General features: G+C 38.2%; 1 protein-coding gene across 1 annotated transcript in view; it reads left to right on the top strand.

The window, feature by feature from the left end:
* Positions 1-7245: 7245 nt before the first annotated feature.
* Positions 7246-26452, top strand: part of ltk (leukocyte receptor tyrosine kinase) — a 58080-nt gene continuing 38873 nt past the window's right edge. Inside the window, exons 1-4 of the mRNA XM_088315817.1 lie at positions 7246-7471; positions 23187-23285; positions 25408-25551; positions 25740-25968. Coding sequence (XP_088171943.1) covers positions 7420-7471; positions 23187-23285; positions 25408-25551; positions 25740-25968 — 524 coding nt within the window. The 5' untranslated portion in view covers positions 7246-7419. The remainder of the gene's footprint in view (positions 7472-23186; positions 23286-25407; positions 25552-25739; positions 25969-26452) is intronic.

The following is a 26452-nucleotide window of genomic DNA, read 5'->3' as shown; positions in this document are numbered from 1 at the left end:
TATGCCTAAAAACAAACTAATAAGAAAAAGATATTGAGATTGTGAAAAGCGGAGATTGGCCTTTTGCAGCTTTGTTCGAATCTGCTCCGGTTAAAGACAGCGTGTCCACTTCTATTTATTCTGGACAAAACTCCAAAGCTGCTGTCACATGGAAATACTGAATGTGAATGATAGCATCCATGTGAATGTGAGGAATTCCCCCTTTTTCTGTAAATAGATCAGCAGAAATGAGAGGTTATTTTTCTTTGGCTGAAGTAAAAAGAAAAATGTAAAAGCGGACAACCAATTTTACAATCTGGACAATTCCCCAATGTCTGTTTATACCCTTTCCGACCCCTTCTGCGTCAAGGATGTTTTACATTTGAGTGCTTTTAGATACCACGTGTACTAAACACTTTCAATTTTTGGAAAGGTTCGAGTGGTAACGATTTCGATGCTTTTATTTGGCTAACTAACACAAGACACAAAACAGAGCTGGAGTCGACTGCTGCATATGTCAACAACATGGCCTCTAGTTACATCCTCATGTTTGGTAATCTGCTTTGTGGCAACGAGGATTTAAGTTTATTGAAAACTTTCTTGCTGCTGTAAATCAGATGTTTTGGACGGTACCTTTGTACCTTGATGGGAACCACCACGTTCCGTTCTGGGAAGCCAATTGAGCGCCATGTGTTCTTCCAGTTTTTCCAATAGAAATTCGAAATGATTAAAGGCCCTAAAAAGTGAATTCTGAGATTTTCTTTCTTCCAAATACATTAGGCATGTTTGAAGATAATGAATCAAAACGTCTAAAGATTGAGAATACTGATGGACTGAATTGTGGAGCTATATCGTTAAATGTTTTTTTTTTTTTTACCAGTTCAGGTTTCCAAAATTTTGGGCCGTGGCCTAAGAGACTCTGATTAAACAGTGTCAGGCAAGTTACTTCCAAAGTCTATTGTAATATATATTACTAGTCACATTTGTAATTAATGTTTAATAACAACATTAAAGTAATAATAATAATAATAACAATATTAATACATTCAATTTGCAAGCGCCTTTCAAGACCCTCAAGGACACTGTACATCGATAAAAGCAATTAAAACCAAAATTTTCAACCTAAGCAAACAAAAAATAAAAAAGGATAAATGGATAAATAGAATAGAACAGGGGAATTAAAAGTCTGTGTAGTGAAATGTTACTTGTTAAATTTAGGCTACAGTTAATTGTAATTACTCATATAGTGGGCGGAACACAAAATTCAAGTCTAACGAGGTCCATATTGCGTTGGCAAATAGTAATTAACATAAATAGCCAAATTACAATGCAATACAATGTTATAGACACAACATGACAGTATGCCTCATTTATTTAACAAAAAGTTGCAAAGTGCGTCCACCAAAAAATGGAACAAAAAAGTCAGTGAAATTAAACATGTCAATGGCTTACATTATTTGAATAATAAAATATAAATGCACTTCAAGAATGTGGCCTACCAGCAACCAGGCAGGGCATGGTATGTAATCATTTTGGAACCGATCGTATATTCTTGGAAGGAGCATGAGAATGACATAAATAACAAAAAAACATTTCATTTTAGTACCACAGAGACTGGCAATGTGTACCAACAATGTACTTTAATATTTTTGAATGCAAAATAATTGACTGGATTTCCAGCTTGGAAATACAAATGTCCATTTCATGCGGTAGAAACGTGAGCTTGTGGATTGTGCGCGAACAGAATCCTAAATCCTGTAGTCCCCGAATGCTTCAGTTTTAAAATGCAAACACAGTTGTTTCCCATTTTTTTTATATTTTCTATAATGCTCAGTTATTTTCTGCGTGCGTTTCAGTTTAAATGAAAAAAATAAAAAATACACACACAAACAGATCTTGCCCAACACATTCCTTAGGTTTTATTTCATGAAACCCAGACTGTGGATTGTATCGTAAACAATGAATTCTCAGTTCCAAAGGTGGTTACAACCATGTGACTGAACACGCGTGTATATGCGCGCACTTATGGCCACCCCACCGAAAAAGGTATGCCTTTACTTTCACCAGTCCAGAGAAAGGACAAATTACGCTCAAAAGTTTACTGTATGTTTTAGGTTCATCCTGATTTTTGTTTTTTTATTTATTAAAATATTTTATTATTAAAATATATGAATTCATTTTTTTTGTTATATTTTAAATAGCCCTGACTGGTTTTATTTTGTGATTAGTTTATGATGATACAGGAATCTGCTTCCTCCCTGTCACTTGTGTACATAATCATTCTTCTCATTCTGTTTTTATGTTACCAGTGTTGAGGTTGATCCTTATTTTGTATGAATATTTAAAAAAACAAAAAGCCAAAGTATAGTTATTGAATTGTTAACAGTAAGTATGTAACAAATGACCACAATAATTTAGTTGGTTGGAGTACGACGTTTAATCTTGGGCAAGTACGTCACATCAAAGGGTTTGTTCAGGATGAGACATTACTATTACAAACAACAAAAAAAAGTATTACAATCAGTTTAAAAGAATCCATAACCACTATAAAATTAGACGAAGTTTGGCATGATTTTTTATTGTGACTTTTACGTACATGGACAGCAGCATGGTTAAAGCAGAGTTCTGAAGTCACGCTCCATCATGAATTGTCCGATTGTCAGTGGCATTTCTATTCGTTTAGCAATTGTTTAATCACTCTGTCTCATTAGTTGTGGTTTCCATTCATTAAAAAAAAAACGTTGTAAACTATGAAGTAAAAGTAGTCCAGATCAGAGCCATAGTATTTTGACCATCACTTATTTTAACATGCACAACTTTTGGAGGGTGCACGTATGCCCACAGAATATACAGAAGCCACTTTTGCTAGGATTTGCGCGACAAAATTGCACATTTTAGAGTTTCTTTTTAATACCGGAAGCCGAAGGCACATCGATGCAATAATCGTAATGTCTAAAGAGTATTTTAATAACTCACACAGTGGGTGGATTATCTTGGCAAATCCGTTCACATTAAAAGTCATTTGTTTTTGTAATATGAATGGAACGTTTGGGTCCAAAGAAAAAGTCTTTAACTGGGTGCAAAAACAGGTGTGCTTTTATATTTGTGTTTTGTTTATTAGATTTTCTTCTGATGCGGTTTCCTTCCACATTCAAATTTATGTAAGGTTGATTGAAGATTCAAAATTGTCCGTATGTAAAAGAATCCTATGCATGTTTCCTACTGATATGAAAAGATATGCTAGCATGTTCCAGCCTGGCGAACAAATATGTCTATGTGGCGGCCATTTTGGGTGGGACAAGAAGAGTAATGCTCATTTCTCAACTGATTTTCATGAAGTTTACTTTTTTGGTGAGTGCCAAATATGTTCTGTCAATACAGCACATTGAGGGAAAAGAAGACGTAATTTTTTTTATTTTATTAGAATTTTTTTACCTGAGATATATTTCCAGTCGCTTTTTCCTAATTGTACGGCATTGTGTGACACAAAACGTGTCGCCGTCCTTTGTTTTCGATTTTCTTGCGGTTCACACACATGGACCACGTCATTAGCTGCTCTGTTTGCTATTATTAAAGCACAGTTGCTTTCATAATCAGCAATCAGCCAATATTTAAACGTCTTCTGCTCACTCACGCCTTTGAAGATGGAGTGGCTATTTATTTTTTATTTTTTTGCATGTCTAAATGATTGATTACATTCTCACGTTCGTCTAAACTCAAAGTATATGTTTGCACTTTATATACGTGAGTATGTCACATTCCTTCATGAACGTCAGAACACAGAGCTAAGAAGTAAACATCCTGGCCTGAAAAAGTAGTTCACAGGTACCACATGTTTAGTTGGCTCCATGCAGTGCACATGTGAAGAAGTTCTCAAAATTGGTGCTTATAAAAATCAAAAGACAAGTTCGGTCGGAAACTGCAATACAAAATCTTTTAGAATTTGACAGAAAATGTTTGAGTTTGTAAAAAAAAATGAGACACTATTATTATTTGGACAGCGTATCATCTTTTTTCTATTTCGGAGGAAGAATTACACATTTGATGGAGTTTGAGTAATTGAGCAGTCTTCCCAATGCATTTCAGTGTGCGGGAATAAATGCAATTGTAAAAATGAGTTGAACACGTTTACTTATTTTGGAAACTCACTACTTTTACAAAGAACACAATGGACTTTTCCATGAATGCCTTTAATGCACAACAGCAGTAAATGGAGTTCATCAAGGCCACACGACAAGCATCAGGTAGGCTATGAAGGTCAAGATTCACTGCAGTGACGTGGAAGGAGCGAAGCGGAAGGAAAAAAAAACAGCCTGATGTTGTTACCAATGGTGCTTGTTAATGCCTACCATTTCGACCGAGTCAATAAAACACATTAAAAGAGCGTGACCTGCTTAGAAAATACTGTACTAATCCTGTAAGAACAAACCATTATCTGATCCACATTATCCGAAAACTAGATACAGGGTGGCTTTGGAACCGTGGAAGCAACTTCAAATTCACAATTACCACCTAGTCATTTCTGAGGATGACATCCGTGTTTGGATTTACTGGGAAATTTCAAAGCGGTCTTGTGTACATTGAGCACAAATGCACATGTGATTTGGATTATTGATGGCGGGCAGCTTCAGAGAATCAACGATGTACTTGAACGAGTTGTTTATTGATCTTTCATTCAGCTCAAGTATCAGTCACATCACTCAAGCCTCCACCAAATGCTCACAAGTGGAGATAAGTCTGGCGTTATCTTTTCACCGCACAGCATCCACAACAGATATCGATACTTTTTATGTCTGGGAATGCGGGTGAGCACGTTGACATTTGAATGCGCCTCATGTTCTTTTACCAGATATGAAGATGCCTCTTATACCCATTATCCATTTTCTACTTTATGAACTGTCGACACAATGCACCAAAACAAGTAAAAAAAAAAATTAAAAAAAAACATTTTACGACAGCATTATGAATTTCTTTTTCAGTTTGATTTGGCTGCTCCGCTACTCCCTGCTGTCTGCCTTTTGTTTTGACGGATATCAAAGATTCAAATCGCTGCCAAGAATGTAGACCATTGTTGCTACTTTATGGATGAATGTTTAAATAAGACAAAGTGTTGAAAGCCTCGGTTTACCAATGGAATCTTTTGAGTGATTGATGCCCGCAGTTGCAAAACAGATATGCTGTTTAAACTTTGAATGAGGCAGGTTTTGACGACGGTGAGGAGAGTTGCACTCGCTCGTGGTGCCGCTCTAATATTAATAGACGGTGTACAAGTCACACCTGAGTATAAGTTGCTGCAAAAGCCAAACTATGAAAAAAGTGTGACTCATAGTTCGAGAAGATACTATGTGTTATGATGTTATTATGATCATTGACTGAAGTTTTTGTCGACCTGATTGTTCCCCCACTGCCGTCTTAATGAGGAGTTTATACCTGCTTCATTATGTGCTTCCTTTCCTCTTTCTTAATTAGCATTCATCTTCACATTGTGCCTTCCACACATTCCCTTGTATAACTAAGCAACCGTAGTGGTGACGACGTCTGAATGTTCCACGGGGGACCGCTAAAGCGAAAGTGGTGAGGATGTCGGGCATTTATGAGCAAAAGTTGTTCCTTGGTGACAGAATAGTCTTGAACATTTAAAAATGTGAATGAGCCAGTAAAAAAAAAAACGACACAACTGAATGAACACATTGTTTACTCAAAGGAAATCACTCCGAGCAGTTTAACAATGATCTATTGGCATCAACTGTGCGGCTTGACGTTACTTGCTACAGTAGATGGCACTATTCCTCTTTATTGTAACGCATGTCTAATATTTAATACACACTCCTGATTCAAATCAAATTCAAGGAAATGAGGAGAATGAGAGTAGAGTTGGCTTGTTTTGAGGGGGTAGCATGGAAATGACTGGCTCTCATTGGGCAACTAACCTCATTGCAGCTCTGCTTACCATTTAGCTTTGATAGCAGGGGCCTGTGAGGAATTTGAGTATTTCTGCATGATTTTGGCTCGACATGAAAGTGTTAGTTCGGTCGTTGCTTGAAAGTGCTTTGAATCATCACCCAGCCTAGTTGACCATTTCAGGGGCAGAGAAACTTTGTGTGGGCAGTTACGTAAAATTACTGTTGTGTAATAGCGGGGAGGGCATTCAGAATGGCTTGCTCACAGATTTTCTCGGAAATGTACAGATAACGAATGACCTACGTTTGTTGTCCATCGATTTGTAGACAACCAATTAAGAAGCTATTTTTTGATACATTTCCTTGTTTACTCAAATTCGATACCAAGTAATGATTCAGTGGTGAAATGAATAAAAATAGACAATCCTAATGGCAATCAAATTGATTGCATTCATTTCCTTTGACTGGCTGTCCGACTTCCTGTCATGTTAGTTATGCGACTAAACCTCGTTAACTCTGCCTGGGAACTTGGTGTCCAAGAAAAATAATCTCATTTTGGTGTCTGCATTTATAGAATATATAATGTATATAAAATAAGAAAGGACGATCCTTTATTAATATTTCTTTTTAAATGTATCATTTATGTCATACTTTAAAACATGTTTTATTTCCTCATTTTTAATCTTTTAAAATAATTCAGACTACTTTGACAAAAAAAGGAGTCGACTAAACTCGGCCTATATACAGTAATGTATAACTTCAAACATAAAACTCAGCCATGAGAAGTAGTTTTATTTAAATTCGCATTTTCTTTTATTTCTACTAAGATAGTTACACTAGTGGATACGCCTTCATTTATCAAAAATGTTGACGTCTATTCATTGCAAATTTATTTGCGTGCTCCTTTTGAATGCCTACGTGAAGTAAAAACTTTTGGCTGGCAAATACGTTCGCATATATTCATTAAAGAGAAACTTAGATGTAATGAAATATTCCAGAATTGTATTTTTTTTTTTTTAATCACTGCAGTCAATACAATTTTATTTAGATAGCACATTTCACAGATGTAGCTGTAACAATTGAGCTGTCATTATATATATATATATATATATATATATATATATATATATTAAATAGGAAATTACAATTGGAACAATTATTTTTAAGGTTGTGGGAGTAAAGGAAGATTTAAAAAAAAAAAAAAAAAAAAAAAAAAAAAAGGAGTCGTCACGCACGTCGTCAGAATGGAAGCAAGCGCTTCTCTCCGCAGGGAGGGCGGAGAGGATCGTGGTAGTGACGTCAGTGCATCAGCATCAGCATCACTCCAAACCTCACTAAACACATCACCACACATCGACCAGTGCGCAACTCGGGCCAACAAGCGAGCAACCAACCAACGGCCGCACCAGCCCGCCGCGTCTCTTGGGGCCGCTTGCGTGCGTCTCCTCTGCGGCTTCATGAGGAGCTAAAGGCGCCCGAGCAAGCGCGGACTCTTGTTTTTTGGACGGGTGGTGGATTTTGCCCACAAATCGACGGAGCCATGGACCATGTTCAAAAGAGAAGTATTTTTCTTCACGTCGTCATTCTGTTGAGTAAGTGACAAGTTTCATCAGTTAATTGACCATCTAAAACTTTTCTCTTTTCACGAGTTGCTGTTGTTGCATCATATTGTGCATTTTAAATATGCAAACTGTCATTTTGATGCACATTTCTTAGGAGGTTTGCATTTATTAAAAAAAAAAAAAATCCCTGTGACGAACTTGAAAGAATTTTAATTACATGAATTGCGTGCTAAGACTTGGCAGAAAATTCAGAATTGGAGGGAAGTTGATTTAAAAAGCGTAAAACATTTATATAAATATTAAATCAACTATATACTGGTTCCTACAGTGCGTATATACAATCCCATTTTTTTCATGGTGAGGATTTTGTAGACATTTATTAGAGACCTTTTTCTTTTGCATACACATTTTACACATCTAAACTAGATGTCAAACTCGAGTGACACAATCTGATCTATTGATCAAACAAATTAGTACAGCGAATGATCATCAATCACTTTGAACACAAGATGTTTGTTCTGCATTAATTGCATACAAAGCTTGAGTTTTTCTACTGTATGTACAGTATGCTCGTTGCTATCCAAGTGCTACAAGTGGGTTGTTGTTCCTACATGCTTGCTTATTAGAATTCTTGATTTAAATTAGCTTTTAAAGTCTTTTGCTCAATTTGTTCATGTTTCAATGACTGGATCTCAATTTCCCATCTGCAGTTCTATATGCGATCCACTTGTGTCTTAGCAGCTTTAAGTCAGTCTTCACCCTCTGTAGTGACACTGGAAACTTTGCATGTAGGCAAATGTAATGAATTCACATGCAACGGACCCCCGCCCACCTCTCGATGTCCCCCAACACATGCAGAAGCACCACTCAGTGCAGATGGCCAAAGGGTGGAGTAGAGTGCAAGTGCCCATGACAGCTTTTGGCAATCAGTGCCTCGCATTGATTTGTGCCAAAACTCCGCCCTCCCTGCCATCTAGTGTACAAGTTATAGTTTGTCTTTCCCAGAGCTGGTCACTTGACCCTGCGGCCGCAACCTAGGTACCCTTCCGACATCGACCCTCCGGCCTTATTCATAAAAATATACACAAAAAAATTTATCTCAAGCCAGTTTTAAAATCAGAAGCCTTTAAGTATTTTGGATTTATTTTAAAGGGGGAGGATTGGGAACAAATAAATGGCAATATCTCATATCTCAATGTTGATAAAAGTGAAGAAAATATCCTAGAAATCGGAAGTTGATTATACAAGATTTGCACTTTTGCGGGCCACATAAAATGAGGTCATGGGCCAGATCTGGCCCCCGGGCCTTGAGTTTGACACCTGTGCTCTAGGTAGTGAATGTGTAAACGCATGCATGTAAGAACATGTGACTAATATAATTTCACCGTTAATTGTTTGTCCGTTTGCAGTAAAGTGGCTGTGAATCATTGCGACCATTGACTTCTGCTTTGGATTTCGGATCAGAACATTTTGGGGTGTGGAGCAACATTTGTTGGACTTGAGACAAATTGCATCATTCAACAAGTCAAAAATGTATTAGCTCCAGGCTTTCCCGTCCGTACCTTTTCAGTGGAACTAAAGTTGATTTTTTTTTCCCCTTGGAATTCCTCCCTCGGCTGTTAAATACATGAAACATTTCCACATAACATTTACACGTGGCATACATTGTGAAGATAAAATTTCGTCAAAATTGTCCGAAATCATTTTTTTAAATCTCTTTCGACATATAAACCATGCTAGTAATACTTGAACAAGCTACAAGAAGTCCTCGTGCAACTCCCTGCTATTTTGTGTCAGTATGCGGCGGTGTTGGCCTCAATTTATGATAAAACCACATGATGGATGTCTGTTTTGTTCATCTGGGAGTCAAGTGTAGCGTTTGGAACTTATAAATCTTATGCTCCCTCAGCTTTTCGCTTGACATTAGCAACATCTGCGTCACTAATTGATCCACAATTGAATTGAAAATAGAATGAAAACTTACAATTGACTAACTTATTGCTCCGTTGTCATGACTCTGTCTTTTTTTTTTTTTTAATATTCAACCCAAGCATGACAATCGAAACATTTTGCCACACCTGCAGTCTTTATTACCAAAGCTATTTGGCAACGTGGAGTTCATGATTGATTTGCAAACGCCCTGGTTGCCGCAAAATCTGTTGGGATAGGCTGCAGAACACCCATGACCCGAATGAGGGTACGCGATGCCGAAGATGGATGTCCTTCTTGCGAAACCGTGACCTCATTTGGTCACGGGTGAAAAATACCATCACATCACAATAAGGGCAGCTAACTCCCCTGAATGTTATTTGATGCTGCAAGTCAGCAAGGATTTGCCGTCAATGTCAGAGAATGTGTCGTAGTCCTTCACATTTTCAATCGCTTGCTGTTTCGCTGATATCTTTTTTTGAATGGTCGCTGAGCGCCATGGACACTCGAACTAAGCGTCTACATGCGCTCAGTGGATGTCGTTAATGCAGGCACACACACACACACCATTCAGTTTGTGTCTCAATGGAACTGTAAAAGAAAATAGTTTAGTGCGTTAGTTAGTCCAACACAGCAAGTAAGTTGTTTTTATTTGTATTTTTAAGTTGGGTTCTGTAAACTCTTAATTCTTTTTTGTTGAAATACCCAACTTAAAATATTATTAGTTTGTTGCCTTGAAATGTTAAGGTTTTTTTTTCCATTGTCATATTAAGCAAATTATAACGTCAGCTCAGCTAACCGTAACTGACAAACTCTGGGCTTCTTTCGACCGCAGCCAAGTTCAGTCAATGGCCTCAAGCCGCATTGAATCAACAATTCCACACAATGAGCCAAATTCTTAGCTCTTTTTTTTTTTTTTTTTGGGAGAGGGGGGATTCAATTTCCTCCCACATTCCAATAAGAAGACTAAAGCCACATAGCAATTTTGATTCCGATTGATTCCTTTCGATCAAAGTCAACAAAAGCCTGCTTATTGAATATCTATATTGATTTTTTTTTTTATCCTCTGGTGTGAGAGTGTTTGGTAAGAAAGACTTTTTTTCTTCTTTTTTGTTCTTTTAAATCCAAATTGTTCAAAGTGGGTTAATTGAAATCTCAAAATCCTTCGTGTGTGAGTGTGTGTCCTGCGATGGATTAGTTTTCATAGAGTCCTTACTACCGTAAAACTTTGTAGACTATACGAAGGTCTTATTCGTGTGCGTCAAATGCCTTGATGAAACCTCGATTGACGCGCTAACCACTTGCACACGCAGGGAATTCGTCTATAAGCGTGCATATTTTTTTTCGCGTTTTTATTTGACGGTGTCGGTCAATGCAATGAGATCACCGCAAACTTGTTAAATTGCAGGACATTTTTCAGCTGCGAGCATGATGAGCACTTATCCTGCAATCACGCCGACTTCCATCAAAAGAAACCTCAATGATATTGTAACGCATACCACGTTTCTGCGCACGCTAGAAATAAATGCCGTTGTTTTCCGAACCCATTCGCTGAGTAGCTGTAGATTTATACAAGGTTGATTGAAATATTTTGACACAGCAGATTGGGTTGAAGTTTGCCCCGCTATTTATTTCCGACCAATTTGGGTTCATTTTGACCCAGCAATTTTAAGAGTGTATACGTGTCGAGGTTGCGTAATCATTTTCTTGAGAAATATACCCATCATCCAATATGCTGCTTATTTGTAATGTGATTGGCAAGCTTGGTAATTTACTCCCAAGGAGATGATTTGGAGGCTTTCCCTGCAACATGCGTCATGATCTGGCTGCCTCGCCCTGTCAGGGTTTGTCTGGCTCGCTCGCTTTTTTTCCCCAGCGCTCACTCTCATGTCGTGTAACCGCGTTGGTCCAAAAGCAGCAGCAGCATAAGTGCACGAGTAAAGCGGCTGGATGAGAGCCAACTTTATGATGCGGATGAAAGCGGCACTTCCGAGGCTTCTGCCTGCTTCACAGACACGTGAGTGAGGCAACGCTCCCCCGTGTGAGTCATGCACTTGAAAGACCTTAAAAAAAAAAAAAAAAACATTTTTATTATGGGTATTAGGAACAAAGAATGGAAAGTAACCAGTTTCGATGGCTGAAGAACACTTGAGGGAATTTCAATTTCCGTCCCTGTTTGTTCTTTGTTTGCATTGGATTTGATTTGAGTATTTTTTTTTAAATCTTTGTGCAAAATTCATATCCGTTTCCATCCATTATCTGAATCCATAAAATGTATTTAAAAAAATGCTGAATATTTTTCATTCCCTCCTGTCCTCTGAATTACCCTATCCCAGCCGGCTTTGCATGTTACACCCTGGACTGGTCGCTAGCCAATCACAAGCCTCCAAAACAAAACTCCTGCAAACTAGAGAGTACATGCAAACACCACACAGGCTACACCTGAAATTCGAACCTTCCCAACATCCACTAGCTCGGGTTCAACAAACTTTATTAAGCTTTGACACACATTTTCCATTAGAAACCTTTCATGGCACACTACAAACAAAAAATGTTCCTTTGTTGACTAATTTCGTGCATTGTCTCTTGTGCAAATTTTGATCTTTTGCAATGAGCCAAACTAAAATGTTGGTATTATACCTAAAAAAAAAAAACGTGCATTTTCCTGCCAATTCGTTGTTGTCTTGACTAAATTTGATCTTGTTGTATCACAAGTTCTCATGTTGCTCACAAAAACACAATCTTGGTCAATATTGAAAAGTGATAGCAGTTGATGTGTTCTTTGAAGCTTGCTGACAATTGGCGATGGGAATATAGTTTTGATATTCTATTGTAGGGACATCGTTTTAGTTTTAAGCACATATCACATTACATCGAACATGGCTGAAGGAACAAACATGAACTATTTCTAATTGAGTTTTTTCTCATTTATTTTTCTAACTTTTTTTGTGCACAAGACACTTAGTGACTAAGCAACTCCTGATGGAAAAAAAGTCTTTGCATATGCACAAGATGCTAACAAAGTGGCCAATGTCAAGGGCTTGTACGGCCGCATAATGTATCACAAGACTTGAGTGCACGTCAGTTCATTGGCGCGTCACGTTACGACCAAAGTCGACAAGGTGGAGTTAGTTTTGTTGCTTGAATAGAGAATAGACGAGCTCATTCATCCTTGCTCATGTGCAAGCAGTGACATTGGTTGGTCACAACGATGTTATGATTCAACTTCACAACCAGACTTGAACTAAATACCCTGTAAAGTGAAATCAGATCTTTGTTTCTAAATACTGTACATCCTCATGTTTGACGATGAACACTGGTCAGCAGCAAATTTTTCAACTCAACTTATTTTTTAGGCTAATTTATAAAATGTCTATACATTTTTTTTTATATGTAGCCCATTAGATTTTTCAAACTTTTTTTTCCTTTTTTTTTGTTTTAAGTTGCACAATACAACTTTTACAATGCATTATTTATTGCAAAACATTTCAGAAAAAAAAATCCACCTGTTACTGAACCTAACCCTTAATTCATTAATATTACAAAATATATTGTTATTTTGCAAATGATAAATTATTAATATTATTATTATTATTATTATTAAAATCTGAAGTGCTATAGCAGGGGTGTCAAACTCTTTTTTTTGTGGACGGGCCACATGTCAAGTCAATTTTATTTGTATAGTCCTTAATCACAGACAGTCTCAAAGGGCTTTACATAACCACAATCGACATCCCCGATCTTAACCCCCAGGAGGGCAAGGAAAAACTCAAAAAACCTCATTCGGGGAAAAGTGAGAAACCTTGAGAAGGGACCACAGATGGGGGAATCCCCCTTCCAGGATGACCAGGCTGCAATGGATGCCAACTGGGCAACATTTGACACATAAAATGATGCTATGCAATAATAGATAAGATCATCATAGTTACTGTTTCCCCCAGAGGGCGGTTATGACTCTGAACCTTACGTTATCACATACACACAACAAATTGATGGAAAGCCACTTTTGAAATCAGAAGTTGTTTGTTCAACAATTCTTTAATATATTTTGAAAGGGGAGGATTGGTAACAAATAAATGGCGATATCTCATATCTTGATATTGTTAAAAGTCAAGAAAATGTGCTAGAAACAGGAAATTGACACACATTATTTGCTCTCCGCGGGCCACATAAAATGAGGTCGTGGGCCAGATCTGGCCCCCGGACCTTGAGTTTGACACATGTGTGCTATAGTATAAACTCCAGCTGATTTGGAATAAAAAACAAAATTAAAACTTGTTGTCCAGTGTAATGCATTAAAACATGCAAAGACTGTGAACTATCTAGTAGTGAATTGTGTAGCATTATCATTTTGTCCCCATCTCAGTTTTCCTCATTTAGTTATTTATTTTTCATTTTTTTATGTGGATAAAAATGGCACCACTTCACTTCAGAGTCTGGTATGAATTGCGCCTCCTCTACTCTAGAAGTTGAGCACCTCTGTTTGCATCAGCAGTTGTCTGGTGCACATAGGGCTCAACTGATATTTTTTATGTGCAGTAATTCAACAAAAAACTGTGGGAAGAAAAAAAAATCAATAATATATATTTCCTGACAATGGACGATTCATACCCCAAATTCTGAGAAAACATACATGTTGGAAAAAAAAATGCATATCAACATGGCATTTCCATGAAAAAAATGTGTCAACTCCTAGTTATACAAAAGTCACCAATTTGTGCATTTGGATGAGATCAAGCACGCCTTGACCAAGTATACTTAATACGCACTCTAATCGAAAGAAATCCGTCACATTTGGGAAAGGTCTGATACTGATCTGAACACAGAATCCATGTTATTTCCTTTATCGCTGAAGATAAAATTCATGTGTTCTTTTTCTTTACACTGCCAGGGCCCCTATCAAAATTGTGCTACTTGAGAGCAAAAAAAAAAAAAATTGAAACGGTGGACTGTGAGGCGATGTCAGGACATTTTTGGAGTTAATGCCTGTAAAACTCCTGTCGTTCTCTCAAGCGAAGTGCTAATTGATCAAATTCAATGTAACTACTTAACCACACAAACCAGACCCGGCTGTAAAATAAATAAATAAATAAGAGCCGCTGGGATTGTTTTTCCTCGTTAGTTTGTTTTTTGTCTTTTTTTTTTTTTTTTGAGAGGGGTGGGTTGTTATTTGGGGAACAAAAGAAAAATGCACATTTGTTGGGCATTATCATCTTATCATCATAACTTAATATGGTTATATTGCTTCTCTTCAGCTTGTCCACGGGCCTTACGAGTCACAAGAGGGTACTGTCTGAAAACCATTAGCAATCAATTTCGGTACTTCAACAAATAGCCCTTGTTCTCCATTTATTCTGACTTCCAAGACCTTTACTTGCATGCTCTGGTTTTTATTGCAACAAAACACGAATGAAACCAGCTAACAGTGGTACACAGTGACTCCTTGCTATTTGAGGGGGATAGAGACCAAGCCCTGCCATGAATGAAGAAAAATCCACAACTAATTTACACTCCGAAAGAGTTAATTTGTAGCTGGTTATAAGTGCAACAAGATGGCGGCAAAGCACTTTTTTTTCTATTAGACAAGGCTATGGCCTCATAGGTTAGCCTAAAAATCTGTAAGCGAAATGTATGTGAAATTTGTAATTGATATGAAATGGCGGGTATACAGATAGTGCCTGCCTTCTAATCAAAGTTAGTGTGTACTCTTTGTCAGACAGCTTGAATTGTGGAGTTCCCCAAAGATTCATTTTAGGTCCGTCTTGTTTTCATATTTGATATCTTGCCTGATGGTGGGCCAAACGCTCAAAGTTGTGCCAACTCCCGCAAGTGTTGCCCAATTGTGCAACTTCTAGGATGTTTGGCTTAGCAGAGAAAGTCTTTTGGTCTGTTTTCGTTCCGGTGTCTGTCTGACATTGCCTTGCTGTGTTCCTGCCGGGTGTTGCTTTCCTTTCACTGCTGTGTGGGGCAAGTTGCCGCAGCGGCAGCATATCCAGAATCTCGTTTTTTTTTTTTAACTTGTAAATTTCAGATGCAAGCCTTACGAAACGATGAGTTGACCCTAATGCGGAAAAGTAATATAGAAAATGGATGGCGAGTTTTGTGAAAGCAAGTTATCCGACAAAAGTGATTCTATTCTATTCCACTTTCTTGTTGAGGGACTTGATATTTGATCAATCCACGTTGATGAACATGCAAAATTCAATACAATACAACTTTATCCATATAAGCCATCACGTTAATGTAAAAGAGCTTTCAGTTTCTAATAAGATCCACATGCTAGCTTGTGGCACTTGTGCTGAGTCACCTTGAATTAAATGTTCCTGTATTAGTTTATCTTGAGCTGCCGTTTCTTATTATATCAGATTTTCAAAGACTTGAGAACACAAAGATACACACATGGATATTGTGTGTGAGGCATGGCCAGGAGCAAGGGTTGGCTCGAACAACTGCATGGCGGCACATTTTTAACCGTTAACTAAAGTCAAGCTGCGGCCACTTGGGTCATAAATGGAGTCATGGGACTTAATTAGTTTGGGGAGGCCTGATTGAGTGCACATGAATATTTGTGGGAGGCGTATTCAGAGGTGGAGAGGTCACTGCAAGAAACAGTCTGCACTCTTTTGACAAGGATGTGCAAACTCGCAGCCTGAGATTCAACAAAAGCGGCCTCACTTGAGCTCAACCAATTTAAGTTTGAATTGTTACATGGCTCTGAGCTCTCTTGCTTCCCTTTGCACTCAAGTCTCCGAAGGCCCGAACAATTCACACATACTTAATGTTTCATGTATTTTCTTGGGCTTGGAATGGCAGGAATCCCCCTGCCAAACCCAGACATAAGAAAAAAAATAATCAAAGAGGCTCACAAAACAGCTTCTATTTCAGCTCATATTTTCTGTTCCAAAATTGATAAGAAAATTCCTGGGATGTACTCTGAGAGAGTATTTGCACAAAAAAATAAAAATCAGAAAATATAATTAAATTCATGTGCGATTAAATTATTTGCTGCAAGAGTGAGATCCTATATGCCAAAAATCTTTCTTTAAATAATTACACTTAATTACACAGTTATGAGTCATCGCTTAGCCCATTTTTTTTTAAAACATTTTCCTTGCTTGCAAATATTGAAAACTGCAAGCAAATATATGCTTGGCCAGTGTGTGTTGAAGAAAAAAAAAAGGTATTCAAATACTAAAGAGAACACTCGCAAGCAGCTGTAGCAGGCCGTAACTTGAGGCCATTTGGGCATTTAAATTTGAGCGCTTTGGTTTGCATTAGTGGTCAGCCGGAACAGTTGCGAGTTACTGTGGCTTGCCGCACACAAAGCGGCTGAATTGGACTACCAAAAAAAAAAAAAAAGGTTTGAGCCTCCACATAATTTTCTGTAGTGTATTATTTTGATTGAATAACATACAAATGGTGCACTTGTCAAAGAAAAAGTAGATGGCTCAAAGTAGCGGAATTTAATTTAAGAGAGCGTGGCAAAGACGGTGCGCCTTGCTTTCCTGACACAGGTCCATATTGTTTAAGTTGACTATTTTTAAGATATACTGTTTTGATTTAGCTTTCTGGATGCGTTTAACTAGGAAATTTATTTTTTTTCTATGTGAAAGCCCATCTGATGGGATTTATTCCAGCTGCCTGTGGAGTGGGGATATTTTCACAGCTTTAAAATATGGTTATGTTTAGGAAAGCTGCGTGGAATTTGATTGAGTTGACAATTATTGTGTTTATTTTGCTGTTTACACTCAAATTTGGCGGGGTTTTTAACAACACTCTTCTCGTAGCGCGTCAAATTTAAAGGACATTTATGTTTATAGAGACTATAAGCAGTAAATTAATTAAGGGATGGATGAGACTCATTAGTTCCCCCTGAATCAAAATTCTTGATTTTTTTTTTTTTTTTTTAAATCGAAGTAGTTTGTATAAGCCAGGGGTGGGCAAACTTTTTGATTGGCGGGCCAAAATGGGTTGTAAAATTTGACAGAAGGGCCGGACCGGGAGCAGATGGATGGAGTGTTTTGCTAACCTCGCCTCATTGGAGAAAAAAAAAACAACTTAATTTTAAATGAAAGTGAACAAAAGCATTATAACAAAATATATATCTTTCAAAAACCACAGTATTTAGAAAATAAAACATTAACACGGTTTATTCATTTAATTTTTTTCAAATTCGGCGGGCCGGATTAAAACGTTTAACGGGCCGCAAGTGACCCCCGGGCCATAGTTTGCCCACGCCTGGTAAGCCTACAAAGCAACATCCACGCCTGAGACTTCCTCAACTACGCAAGGTGCTAACCAGAACAGAAAACCAGTGTGCATGCATCGCGGATTTTGCTGTGCATGGACAAGAAGAGTCATACTCGCACATTTTGTACAGCCTTCCCTATTGTTGACTCGAAGCTGTTTTATCTTCAGAAGAGATGAAGATAAAAGCATTGCAAATTGACCTTGGCTCTTTTGCTTTGGTGGAACTTTCCATTGGAATAAAACCACAAGATGTTCATAAATATAAGTCACACTAACACGTTTCCTCTTTTAAAACAGACAGCCAAATTTGGATCCACTGATCTTCTCATTTCTCTCTCAACTCTACCAAAATAGACTTATCGTTTGGCGCTAGTAAGAGGACATTTTGGCAGCTGAAGTAACAACTTTTGCAAAGTGATGTTATCAGCTGCTGTTTTGTTGTAGACAAGGCCCTAAAGATACACACGCGAATCCCAACCGCCCCCCCCCCCTCCCCTCCCTCCGTTCCTTGTAAATTGGCTCGGCAAGTGGCCCCGAGCTATTCGTCCCTCTTTAGAAAAAGTGTCTGTCTGCTGGAATATTGCCATTTGTCTTTGCTATGTCACTGACTACATTTACTATAAGAAGTCCAGCATGTCATGCAGCTCCAATCGCATTCCGACGTGTGTGAATGATGAACTCACACAATGTCATTGAGTTAGGCTAAGCTCCATCACTGAGTAAGCGCTGGAATGGAAATGAAGAGTAATGGCCATGTATTAGATTTGTTCTCTCTCAGCTGCAGTAATAAGATAAATCCGTACATATTAGTTATTACCCTCTTGCATGGCTTCAGTATCTCTCTCTAACTGCAGGAAATGCACAGTTAGTCTGAGCCTGAATTAGTTTAGCATTGAGACAAGGAAGCTGCAGCTCTGACTCTGTCCAAAGAAAACATCTTGACCAGATTTCAAAATTGAAAAAAAAAAAAAAAAAAAATCTAAACAAATGAGATGTGCTGACATTTGAGATTCGCAATTTCGAGTTCGATCGCTGGTGAGCCAAAAACACGAAAAATGAGTCGGGTGAGATAATGATGAGCATGTTTGATACTCGTGTTCTGGTTGATGACATGAACGCGCAAGTTTGCCAGATCGGCATTGCAAATGAGAATCTGTTCTCAATTGCCTGCACCTGGATAAGAACAAATTAAATAAATAAATAAAAAACATTAAGAATGACAGATTTCTACATGTAGACAAATGTTTGATCTGCCTTGGTTTTAAAATATTTCAGGAGGATTTTTCTGGTCAACACATTTTTACAGAACGCATGAGAAGGGAATGGGGGGGGGTGTAATAATCCAAGTATTTTTGCGTGAACAGATTAAGTCCACTTTGTATTTAGCTGCTCTTTTTCTTTTTTTTTCTTCTTGGCTATACGTAATCGATTCACATGTAACCAGCCATGCTGTCCTCTCTTCAAAGTTTTTCACCACCTCGACAGTGCGTTGACGATGTTCCAAATAAACGGACTTAAATTCCTTTTCCTGCTACTTTATTCGAACAATGGCCTCGACCTTTACCCTATTTAGGTCATCGTAAAACTGAAATATACCAAATGTGCTATTAGCTAGGCTAACTAATCCACGACGCACCATCTCATGCTCATAATAAGTTACATCGTACATTCTACAGTCTCAAATTTACAATCAAATGAAATCATTGCCCCAAATCAATTAGTCACCGTTATTGGTTTGCCATCATGTGTACTTAAGAACAATTCTTGTACAAGGCAACAACAAAATGGGATCTGCCGGCCTCTCAGTGGAAGGAAGATGCTCGGGATGGCCGCTCATTTTGATTCAGTAACACAGTAATAACAAAACTTTGGGTGATATATTTTTTTAACCCGAATAAAACACATGACAATATCCGACCACTTAACAATTTTAATGTGTTTCATTAGTAACATGGTAATAACAAATAACATATTTTAATTTGTATAAAACTACCTTCAAAGATATATTTGAATTCCCTTGAATTTTAGCTTAGCCATCTTTACATTCCAAAGAATGAAATCAGAGTGTCAATAATGGATACACAAACTATTTAACTTTGTCTAAACAAACTTTGAGCTGGAAATTTTTTGGGGGATGAAGAACTTAAAAAAAGAAATCAGTTCTGAACTATTAACTGAGCTCGTGAATTCCAAAAAATGGAACTAGTTGGGGTGGAAAATGAAACTTTCCCAACACTGAGCATTATGAATAACCAAACAGCACTTTCCGAACAGCCGGAGCGCAAGAATATCGAAACATCAGAATCGATACGCCCATCACGAGATGATGCCGGAGAATTTCTTTGCTAGCTGTTTTGCGCCTTGTCATTGCTCGATGTCCCTCGCTTCATTCCCGTCGGATTTTGTCGTTTTTAAGGTTCTTGTTTTACATCCTTCTGTTATTCTCGTGTTTTTGATTTTTCATCCTAGGTCTTCCTTAACTCCTGTTTTTTCTTTTCTGTTGCAGTCTTGTGTCGATTTTGTTTCAATCGTATGACTCCGTCCCCCACTTTTTGTTTGTTTAGCTTTTAGTTTCGCAAACCTTTTAGTCATTGTGGTTTTTCGTTATTATTATTGATATTATTTTCATTTCTCGTGTGCTGCTTGTTTTCGCGACAATTGTTTGTTACATGATGCCACTGTTATCGTTGTGTTTCACACACGTGTTCGTCTTTTGGTGTGAATAAAGGCTGTTTTTGTTCCAAACATTTTAAAACTATGCACTGACCGTAGGTCAAGCTTAACAAAATTAAACAAACTTTGTATGTATATTTGAGCAGGAAAGTCATGATAACACAAATTGTGTTAGAAAAAATGATAATAAAATCTGAACAAGCAAGAAAGGCAAGTTCAGCCTTTTTGGAGAGTGATCTAACCCAGCATGACCTGAGCTTTCTTTGACGGCTGCCAATTACACACCCGACGCTTTTCTTCCAGATTTTGAAATGAATCTCAGATGTCTCACGGTTTGAACACGATACTCTGTGGTTTTGAATTCCAGCGGACCAATTTACTGGTGGTCAGGACCGGCATTATGTTATACCTCCGAAACAAACGCTCGAAGGAAATCGATTGAGAACCATGCAACCACTTTCACCCCCGCCGGGTAGTTTGGGGCTTACCACCTTTCCTCAGCTTTCATCCGAAAGCAGCATTTTTTTTCCATGTTGAATGATAGGATGAAGGGTGAAAATGTGGTTTCGCTGCTGTTATTTGGCTCAAAACAATCTGATGATTTCCTTTACTTTGTGCATTTTCTGGACGGAATGAGTACTTCTAAATGAGCGGGTGGAAGGGAACGCTGCTTGAGATTTTAAAGGGGAATTCCAAACGCCTTTCAATGTGAATATTACCCCATTGGTGTTTTATGATATGTATTTATATTTAATCAATGCTCCTTTTTTTTTTTCTTCTTTTTTTTAAATCAATGACATTGCCTTCTGCATTCAGGAACCTCCTTTGCTCATTGTATTCTACAAGCATAACTACGATTTAATAGCTTAACCCCCTTGTTAGCTCTCTGGCTGCTTTTATTAAATAATTTCATTAGTTACGCTTGCACTTTTTGCCCTCGCCCCAGGGGTGCCTTTGCACAGTAATGTGGCTGTTTCGAGGCAATAGTGAGGGCTTATGTTGCAGTGAAGCACAGCGATCGCATCGTCATCGCCATTGTTTTGGCCGGTCATGCTCCTTAAATGTCCACCATGTCACGTGTGGCGTCACGTCGCTCGTCAACTCGTCGTCATCCCCTGCAGCATGTTTGAAACAGAGCCTTAATGAAGCGTGGACGTTGAAAGTTTAAATGCACAAGTCAGACAATGTATATATTCATGTAACTTTCTGACTTTGTAAAGGGAATTTACTACGCCAAAAATTGGCGACAACACACCTTTGTGACATAAATAATTACCGCAAAACTGGAGAGTGCTTGATTTTAAAATTACAGCAACTACGTAGTGGTAGGAATGTGCAAGATACCTTCATATTTTCTCCAAAATAATGACAGGATAACTCTCGGCTTCCTGCATTGTCATTTTTTATGTGGTCGAAATGTAAGATGGTGCATACGTGACATCACTCTCCCAGGTTCAAATGCAAAATTTTAGTTGCCCTTTCTTGACCTATGTATGCTATAATGCACAGTTGTGTCTTTTATCTAGGAATGGGATCTCCTGTATTTTATTATTTGTTAATTATTACTTTTGTTCAACGTACACACATGTGGAAGCACCGTGATTCGAAAATATGCGATTCTTATTCGAAGGTCATTGCCCGTTATAATCAAGAGGCAGTCAACGGCATTACCATTTGGAAGCGAATGGAAAGTGTCACCGACTGTTTGGTGAGCTGCTAGCTAACCATATTAATTGCTAATGCATTAATCAATTTCCATATATCAAATTTTTTATTTTTTTTAATCCCAACCCTAGTAATGTTATGACTTTGACTTTAATGATAGACTACGACATGTTCTGACTTAGATACAAAGTCAGGTTATGTTGCACCATACGTACGGAATTCCGTCGTATGATCAATGCAACATGTGACCAAGTGTTTTAAAGCTTCCAAAGAATCCTGATCACAGTCAATCAGAATTTTCTGGATCCTGTTTTCACACCAGCGCAGAAAGGCGCTGCCTGTCGTGTGGATGGAGAACAGTAAATGTCATATTTTTTTTCAGCTGGTTCAGGCTGAAACAACAGGCTGGCTGCAGCAAAGTAGGGCTTTCCATTTTGACTCAGTTGATTCAAAACCCAATAAAAAAAAAAACGTCATAAGCAATCCATAAGATGGATATCAAATACATACAGTCTGAGTGAAGAAGGGAAATCTCTCATGATTTGGAGTCTGAAGTGAAAATTTCCCCTGTGTTGCCTCATGCTTCTAATCAGCTCATACCAGTGTCCAATCCATTGACAACAGCACAATGAAGGACATTTTAACAGTGTTGAGACTCTTGCAAAATGTCATGATGCATTTAGTTCATAACTCAATGGAACAGTTAGAACCATGCACTTGAATTGGAAAAAAAAATAAATTAAAATGTACAACGCTAAACCACTCCGTCCTTTCTAAGTCAATACATTTAACCAGGAGCAGATGGATGGAGTGTTTTGGTAACCTCAGCTCATCGGAGAAAAAAAAATACATTTAATTCTAAATGAATGTGAACAAAAACATTACAACAAAATATGTGTCTTTGAAAAAAATCACAGTATTTAGAAAATAAAAAATTAATGAGGTTTATTCATTTAATTTTTTTATGTTTGGCGGGCCGGATTAAAATGTTTAACGGGCCACATGAGACCCCCGGGCCGTAGTTTGCCCACGCCTGGATTACTGCATTAGTCAAGATTTGAGGAAACAAAACTAATGATAATTTTTACCGTTGTTCAGAAGTAGAACAAACACGTTTAGAAAGGCACTGCTTTGTCTTTGCGTCAAATAGACCCGATGCAAGTGGACTGTAATGACAGAGTGGCTTCGAAAGAGCGCTGACTTCTTTGTTTCCTCTCTCTCTCCTCAGTCTGCAGTCACTGCCACGCTCTTCTGGACACTTTTTTAGAGGACAACCTGTCAGATCTGCTGCTTCCTCGTCATTCCGACTCCCAAAAAGACAGTCAATGTAAGAGTGAGGATGGACGGACGGACACACACAACACTATTCAATTAGTTTGACCATTGTTGTTTGTCACGGTCAGAGATTTGGGGCTCTCTGGAAAAAATAAAATGCACTTTGGTTCCCACCACTTCAACGCCAAAAATTTGATATACAATTTCCATAATCACAATAAAAATTTTCTCCACTTTTCAGTGCCCCTGGTCACGTAGCGTTTCGCAGGTACGAACTTACATAGTTTTTAACATCTGAGACATTTTTTTTTTAGAGAAGAAAAAAAAAATAATGTGCTCCTCCTCTTAAAGTCTCGCCACTAACCAGGGGTGTGATGAGAAATTTTTCAGTGGGGTGGCCAGGGTGACACACCGTCACACTGCCGGGTGCGCACATGGGTGCCCCCTCTGTAACTGAGAAGTCATTGTTTACCCACAGTCGGCGGTTCATGAAAAAAAACCCCAAAACAAAACAAATCAAAGAACCTTGCCCGTCACACTCATAAGACAAGCAGGAAAAGGTTACCAGGGAAAAAGCCTTTTTTTTTTTTTTGCTTACATGTACCTCAAGCTATGATCGCTAGCGACCAGACAGTCCGAGCGATCTTTGTCATAAATGGCCAACGACGGGTTTCCATACTGCGATCGATGGCTTGTTCAAATCATGCCTAAAAAGCACAATGACACAAATATCTCCTCACAATTCTGAACGGGGCTTTTGACTTAGGTGCTTGTACTATGAATGTGTTGGGATTGGTCTATATTTGCATTTTATTTCATGAAACCTTGACTGTCGATGGTATTGTACGATAATGACTTCTCGGCTATGGTATGAAATTAATGATATTGAGAGTTGGCTGTAAGACTCAAATGCTTTGTAGTAAAGTGGGAAAATTCAATAAAGAAAGAGTAGACGTAGAGGTCATGGCAACTCGGTTTTGACCACACACATAACATGTTTCCAGTTGTAAAAAAAAAAAAAGGACAAGTGTAATTTTCATGATTGTCGAAGTATTTTCCACATAGGGTAGGATGGAATAATCACTCTTAACACACTCATCACCACAGAATAATCACGCAGGACGGTCGTTTAGAAACATCTCAGCACCGTCCCTTTGTTATATTTGAGCATAATAATTGATCTTTTTTCATTTATCTATTCCAGTGAAGCAAGCAGAACAAAAAAATGCGCTCCAGTAGAGAGCAGATGGTACATAGTGTACCGGTAATCAACCTATGATTCCACCTTTGGTGACATTTTAGTTTGGTGCTATGTTCATCGATTTAAAAAAAAAAAAAAATGTTACTTGGCTCAATAAAGGTCGGGAAACATTGGTTTAAATGTCGTTCAAAAGACAGTTCTTAGTTTCATTTAAGATGACTTTATGGGAACTTTATCGGACTTCGTTGCTCTTTCGGTCCTGATACATTTTGTCAGAAACAATTTCTAGTTTGCCATTACTCTGAACAAAAACTGCAAAAGACGATATTCCATTCAAAGAAAAAGATGAGAAAATAAAAATCTTCACAAAAGCCTCTTGCATCAGAAGCCAATAAAGCAGAAGAAATTTGAGTCCTTGGTGAGCAAAGCGTTGGCTGTAATTAAATCATGATGGGAGGAAATGAATTCCATTTTTTAAAAAAGAAAGATAGCACCCTAATAATGGGCCTTATGCTCCGATTATCCCCTCAGGGAATCCATTTGCCAAATTAGCTGAAGTGCCAGTTTCCTCTCCAGTCATCACATGACCAGCTTGTTTTTCAATGTACTGTACATTGCGCACAAACAACCCTTCAGAATGTTGGCCAATCTGTTCGATTGTCCGTTTTATTTTATTAATAATTTATTTACATTCCATTCATTACCGATAAATAAATTAACTCTAGTGCGTCGGTTTCCTTGCCTTGAATTGATGATTCTTAAAAAAAAAAAAAGAAGTATTTGTGCATCCATACAGCGAGGCCGCACAAGATCGTTAAATTGATGCAGGATTTGTCACTGCGCATAATGAATGACGAAAAGCATTCTGTTGATTTTGGCGTAAAGAGGAAAACTTCCAATAATCACTAATTTCCATTCTGGTTTTGAATTACACTCCCTCATATTTGAATGATATGTGCTTTTTATCTTGCAGTTTTCGCCTGTGATTTCGAGTCACCGTGTCTCTGGACTTTATCAAATCACAGCCAGCAAAGCGATTGGTCGGCGGTGTCTGCACGGCAAACCGTGCGAGCAGGTTGGATGCCTGCGGCGGACCACTCAAAGGGGAGCTCTGATGGTGAGAGTCTCACACGTTCCATGCTTCACGACGTGAAATATTTATGAGGGAAGAGCTTGCCGTTTTTAATCAGGGTCCTTTGTCTTTGATATCCAAGTCAGCTGTTTTTCTCAAGTGTGAATAAAACCTTTTTGGTGACATTGTTATAAAACAACTGTTTAATGTCAAACTTTGTTTTTTTCTTTAAGGTCACTTTCTTCTCCTAAGCCCCTCCCCTGGTGCCGAGGCCTCTAGTGGATGCGAATACCATTTAACCAGTCCGATCATGCCAAAAAGTGAGCGTCAGTGTGTTTTGCATCTGGCCCTGTATGAGACGTCACCATCGGCAGGGAACCTCACAGTCCTGATCAAGCCACTTTACTCCAGTTCCTTTGTTGAAATCGTCGTGTTCAAGCCTGAGAGAAGAGAAAACCCCAGGTCAGAAAACAGACGGTACAATGTTTTTAAAGGAGGTGTGTTGTGACAATTTGGAAATCAAATGGCCATAACACGTGGTATACCTCAAGGGTCAGTCCTTGGACCCCTTTTTTATTTAGCTGTATGCTACCTTTGAATGAAATTCTTCAGAATGCCAATGTTGTCTATCATGGCATGCAGATGATACACCTGCAGTGACAACAGTTTAATTAACTCATTCACGATCAGCTGAGTTAAAAAAATTATAAAAAATAAAATAAAAAATACAATTAAATATTTGACGTCTTTAGCCGTCAATGGCAGTAAATGAGTTGAGGTACTGTGTCAAAAGCAAATGAAAACTGGATGAACCAAAATTTCCCATCATCTCAACCCAAAAATGTCGGTAATTGTTTTTGACAATAAGGAAAAAAAGATTACGGTGAGTAAACCCTTTTGTAGGCAGGTGCCCACGCGCTCGGCGTAACTACACAGTCGAGACATG

Source organism: Idiotropiscis lumnitzeri, chromosome 1, assembly GCF_059441095.1.
Source record: "Idiotropiscis lumnitzeri isolate Australia: NSW breed Sydney's pygmy pipehorse chromosome 1, RoL_Ilum_1.0, whole genome shotgun sequence".
Lineage (NCBI taxonomy): Eukaryota > Metazoa > Chordata > Actinopteri > Syngnathiformes > Syngnathidae > Idiotropiscis > Idiotropiscis lumnitzeri.
The sequence above is the reverse complement of the archived record's forward strand: the minus strand, read 5'-3'. Positions and strand labels throughout refer to the sequence as shown.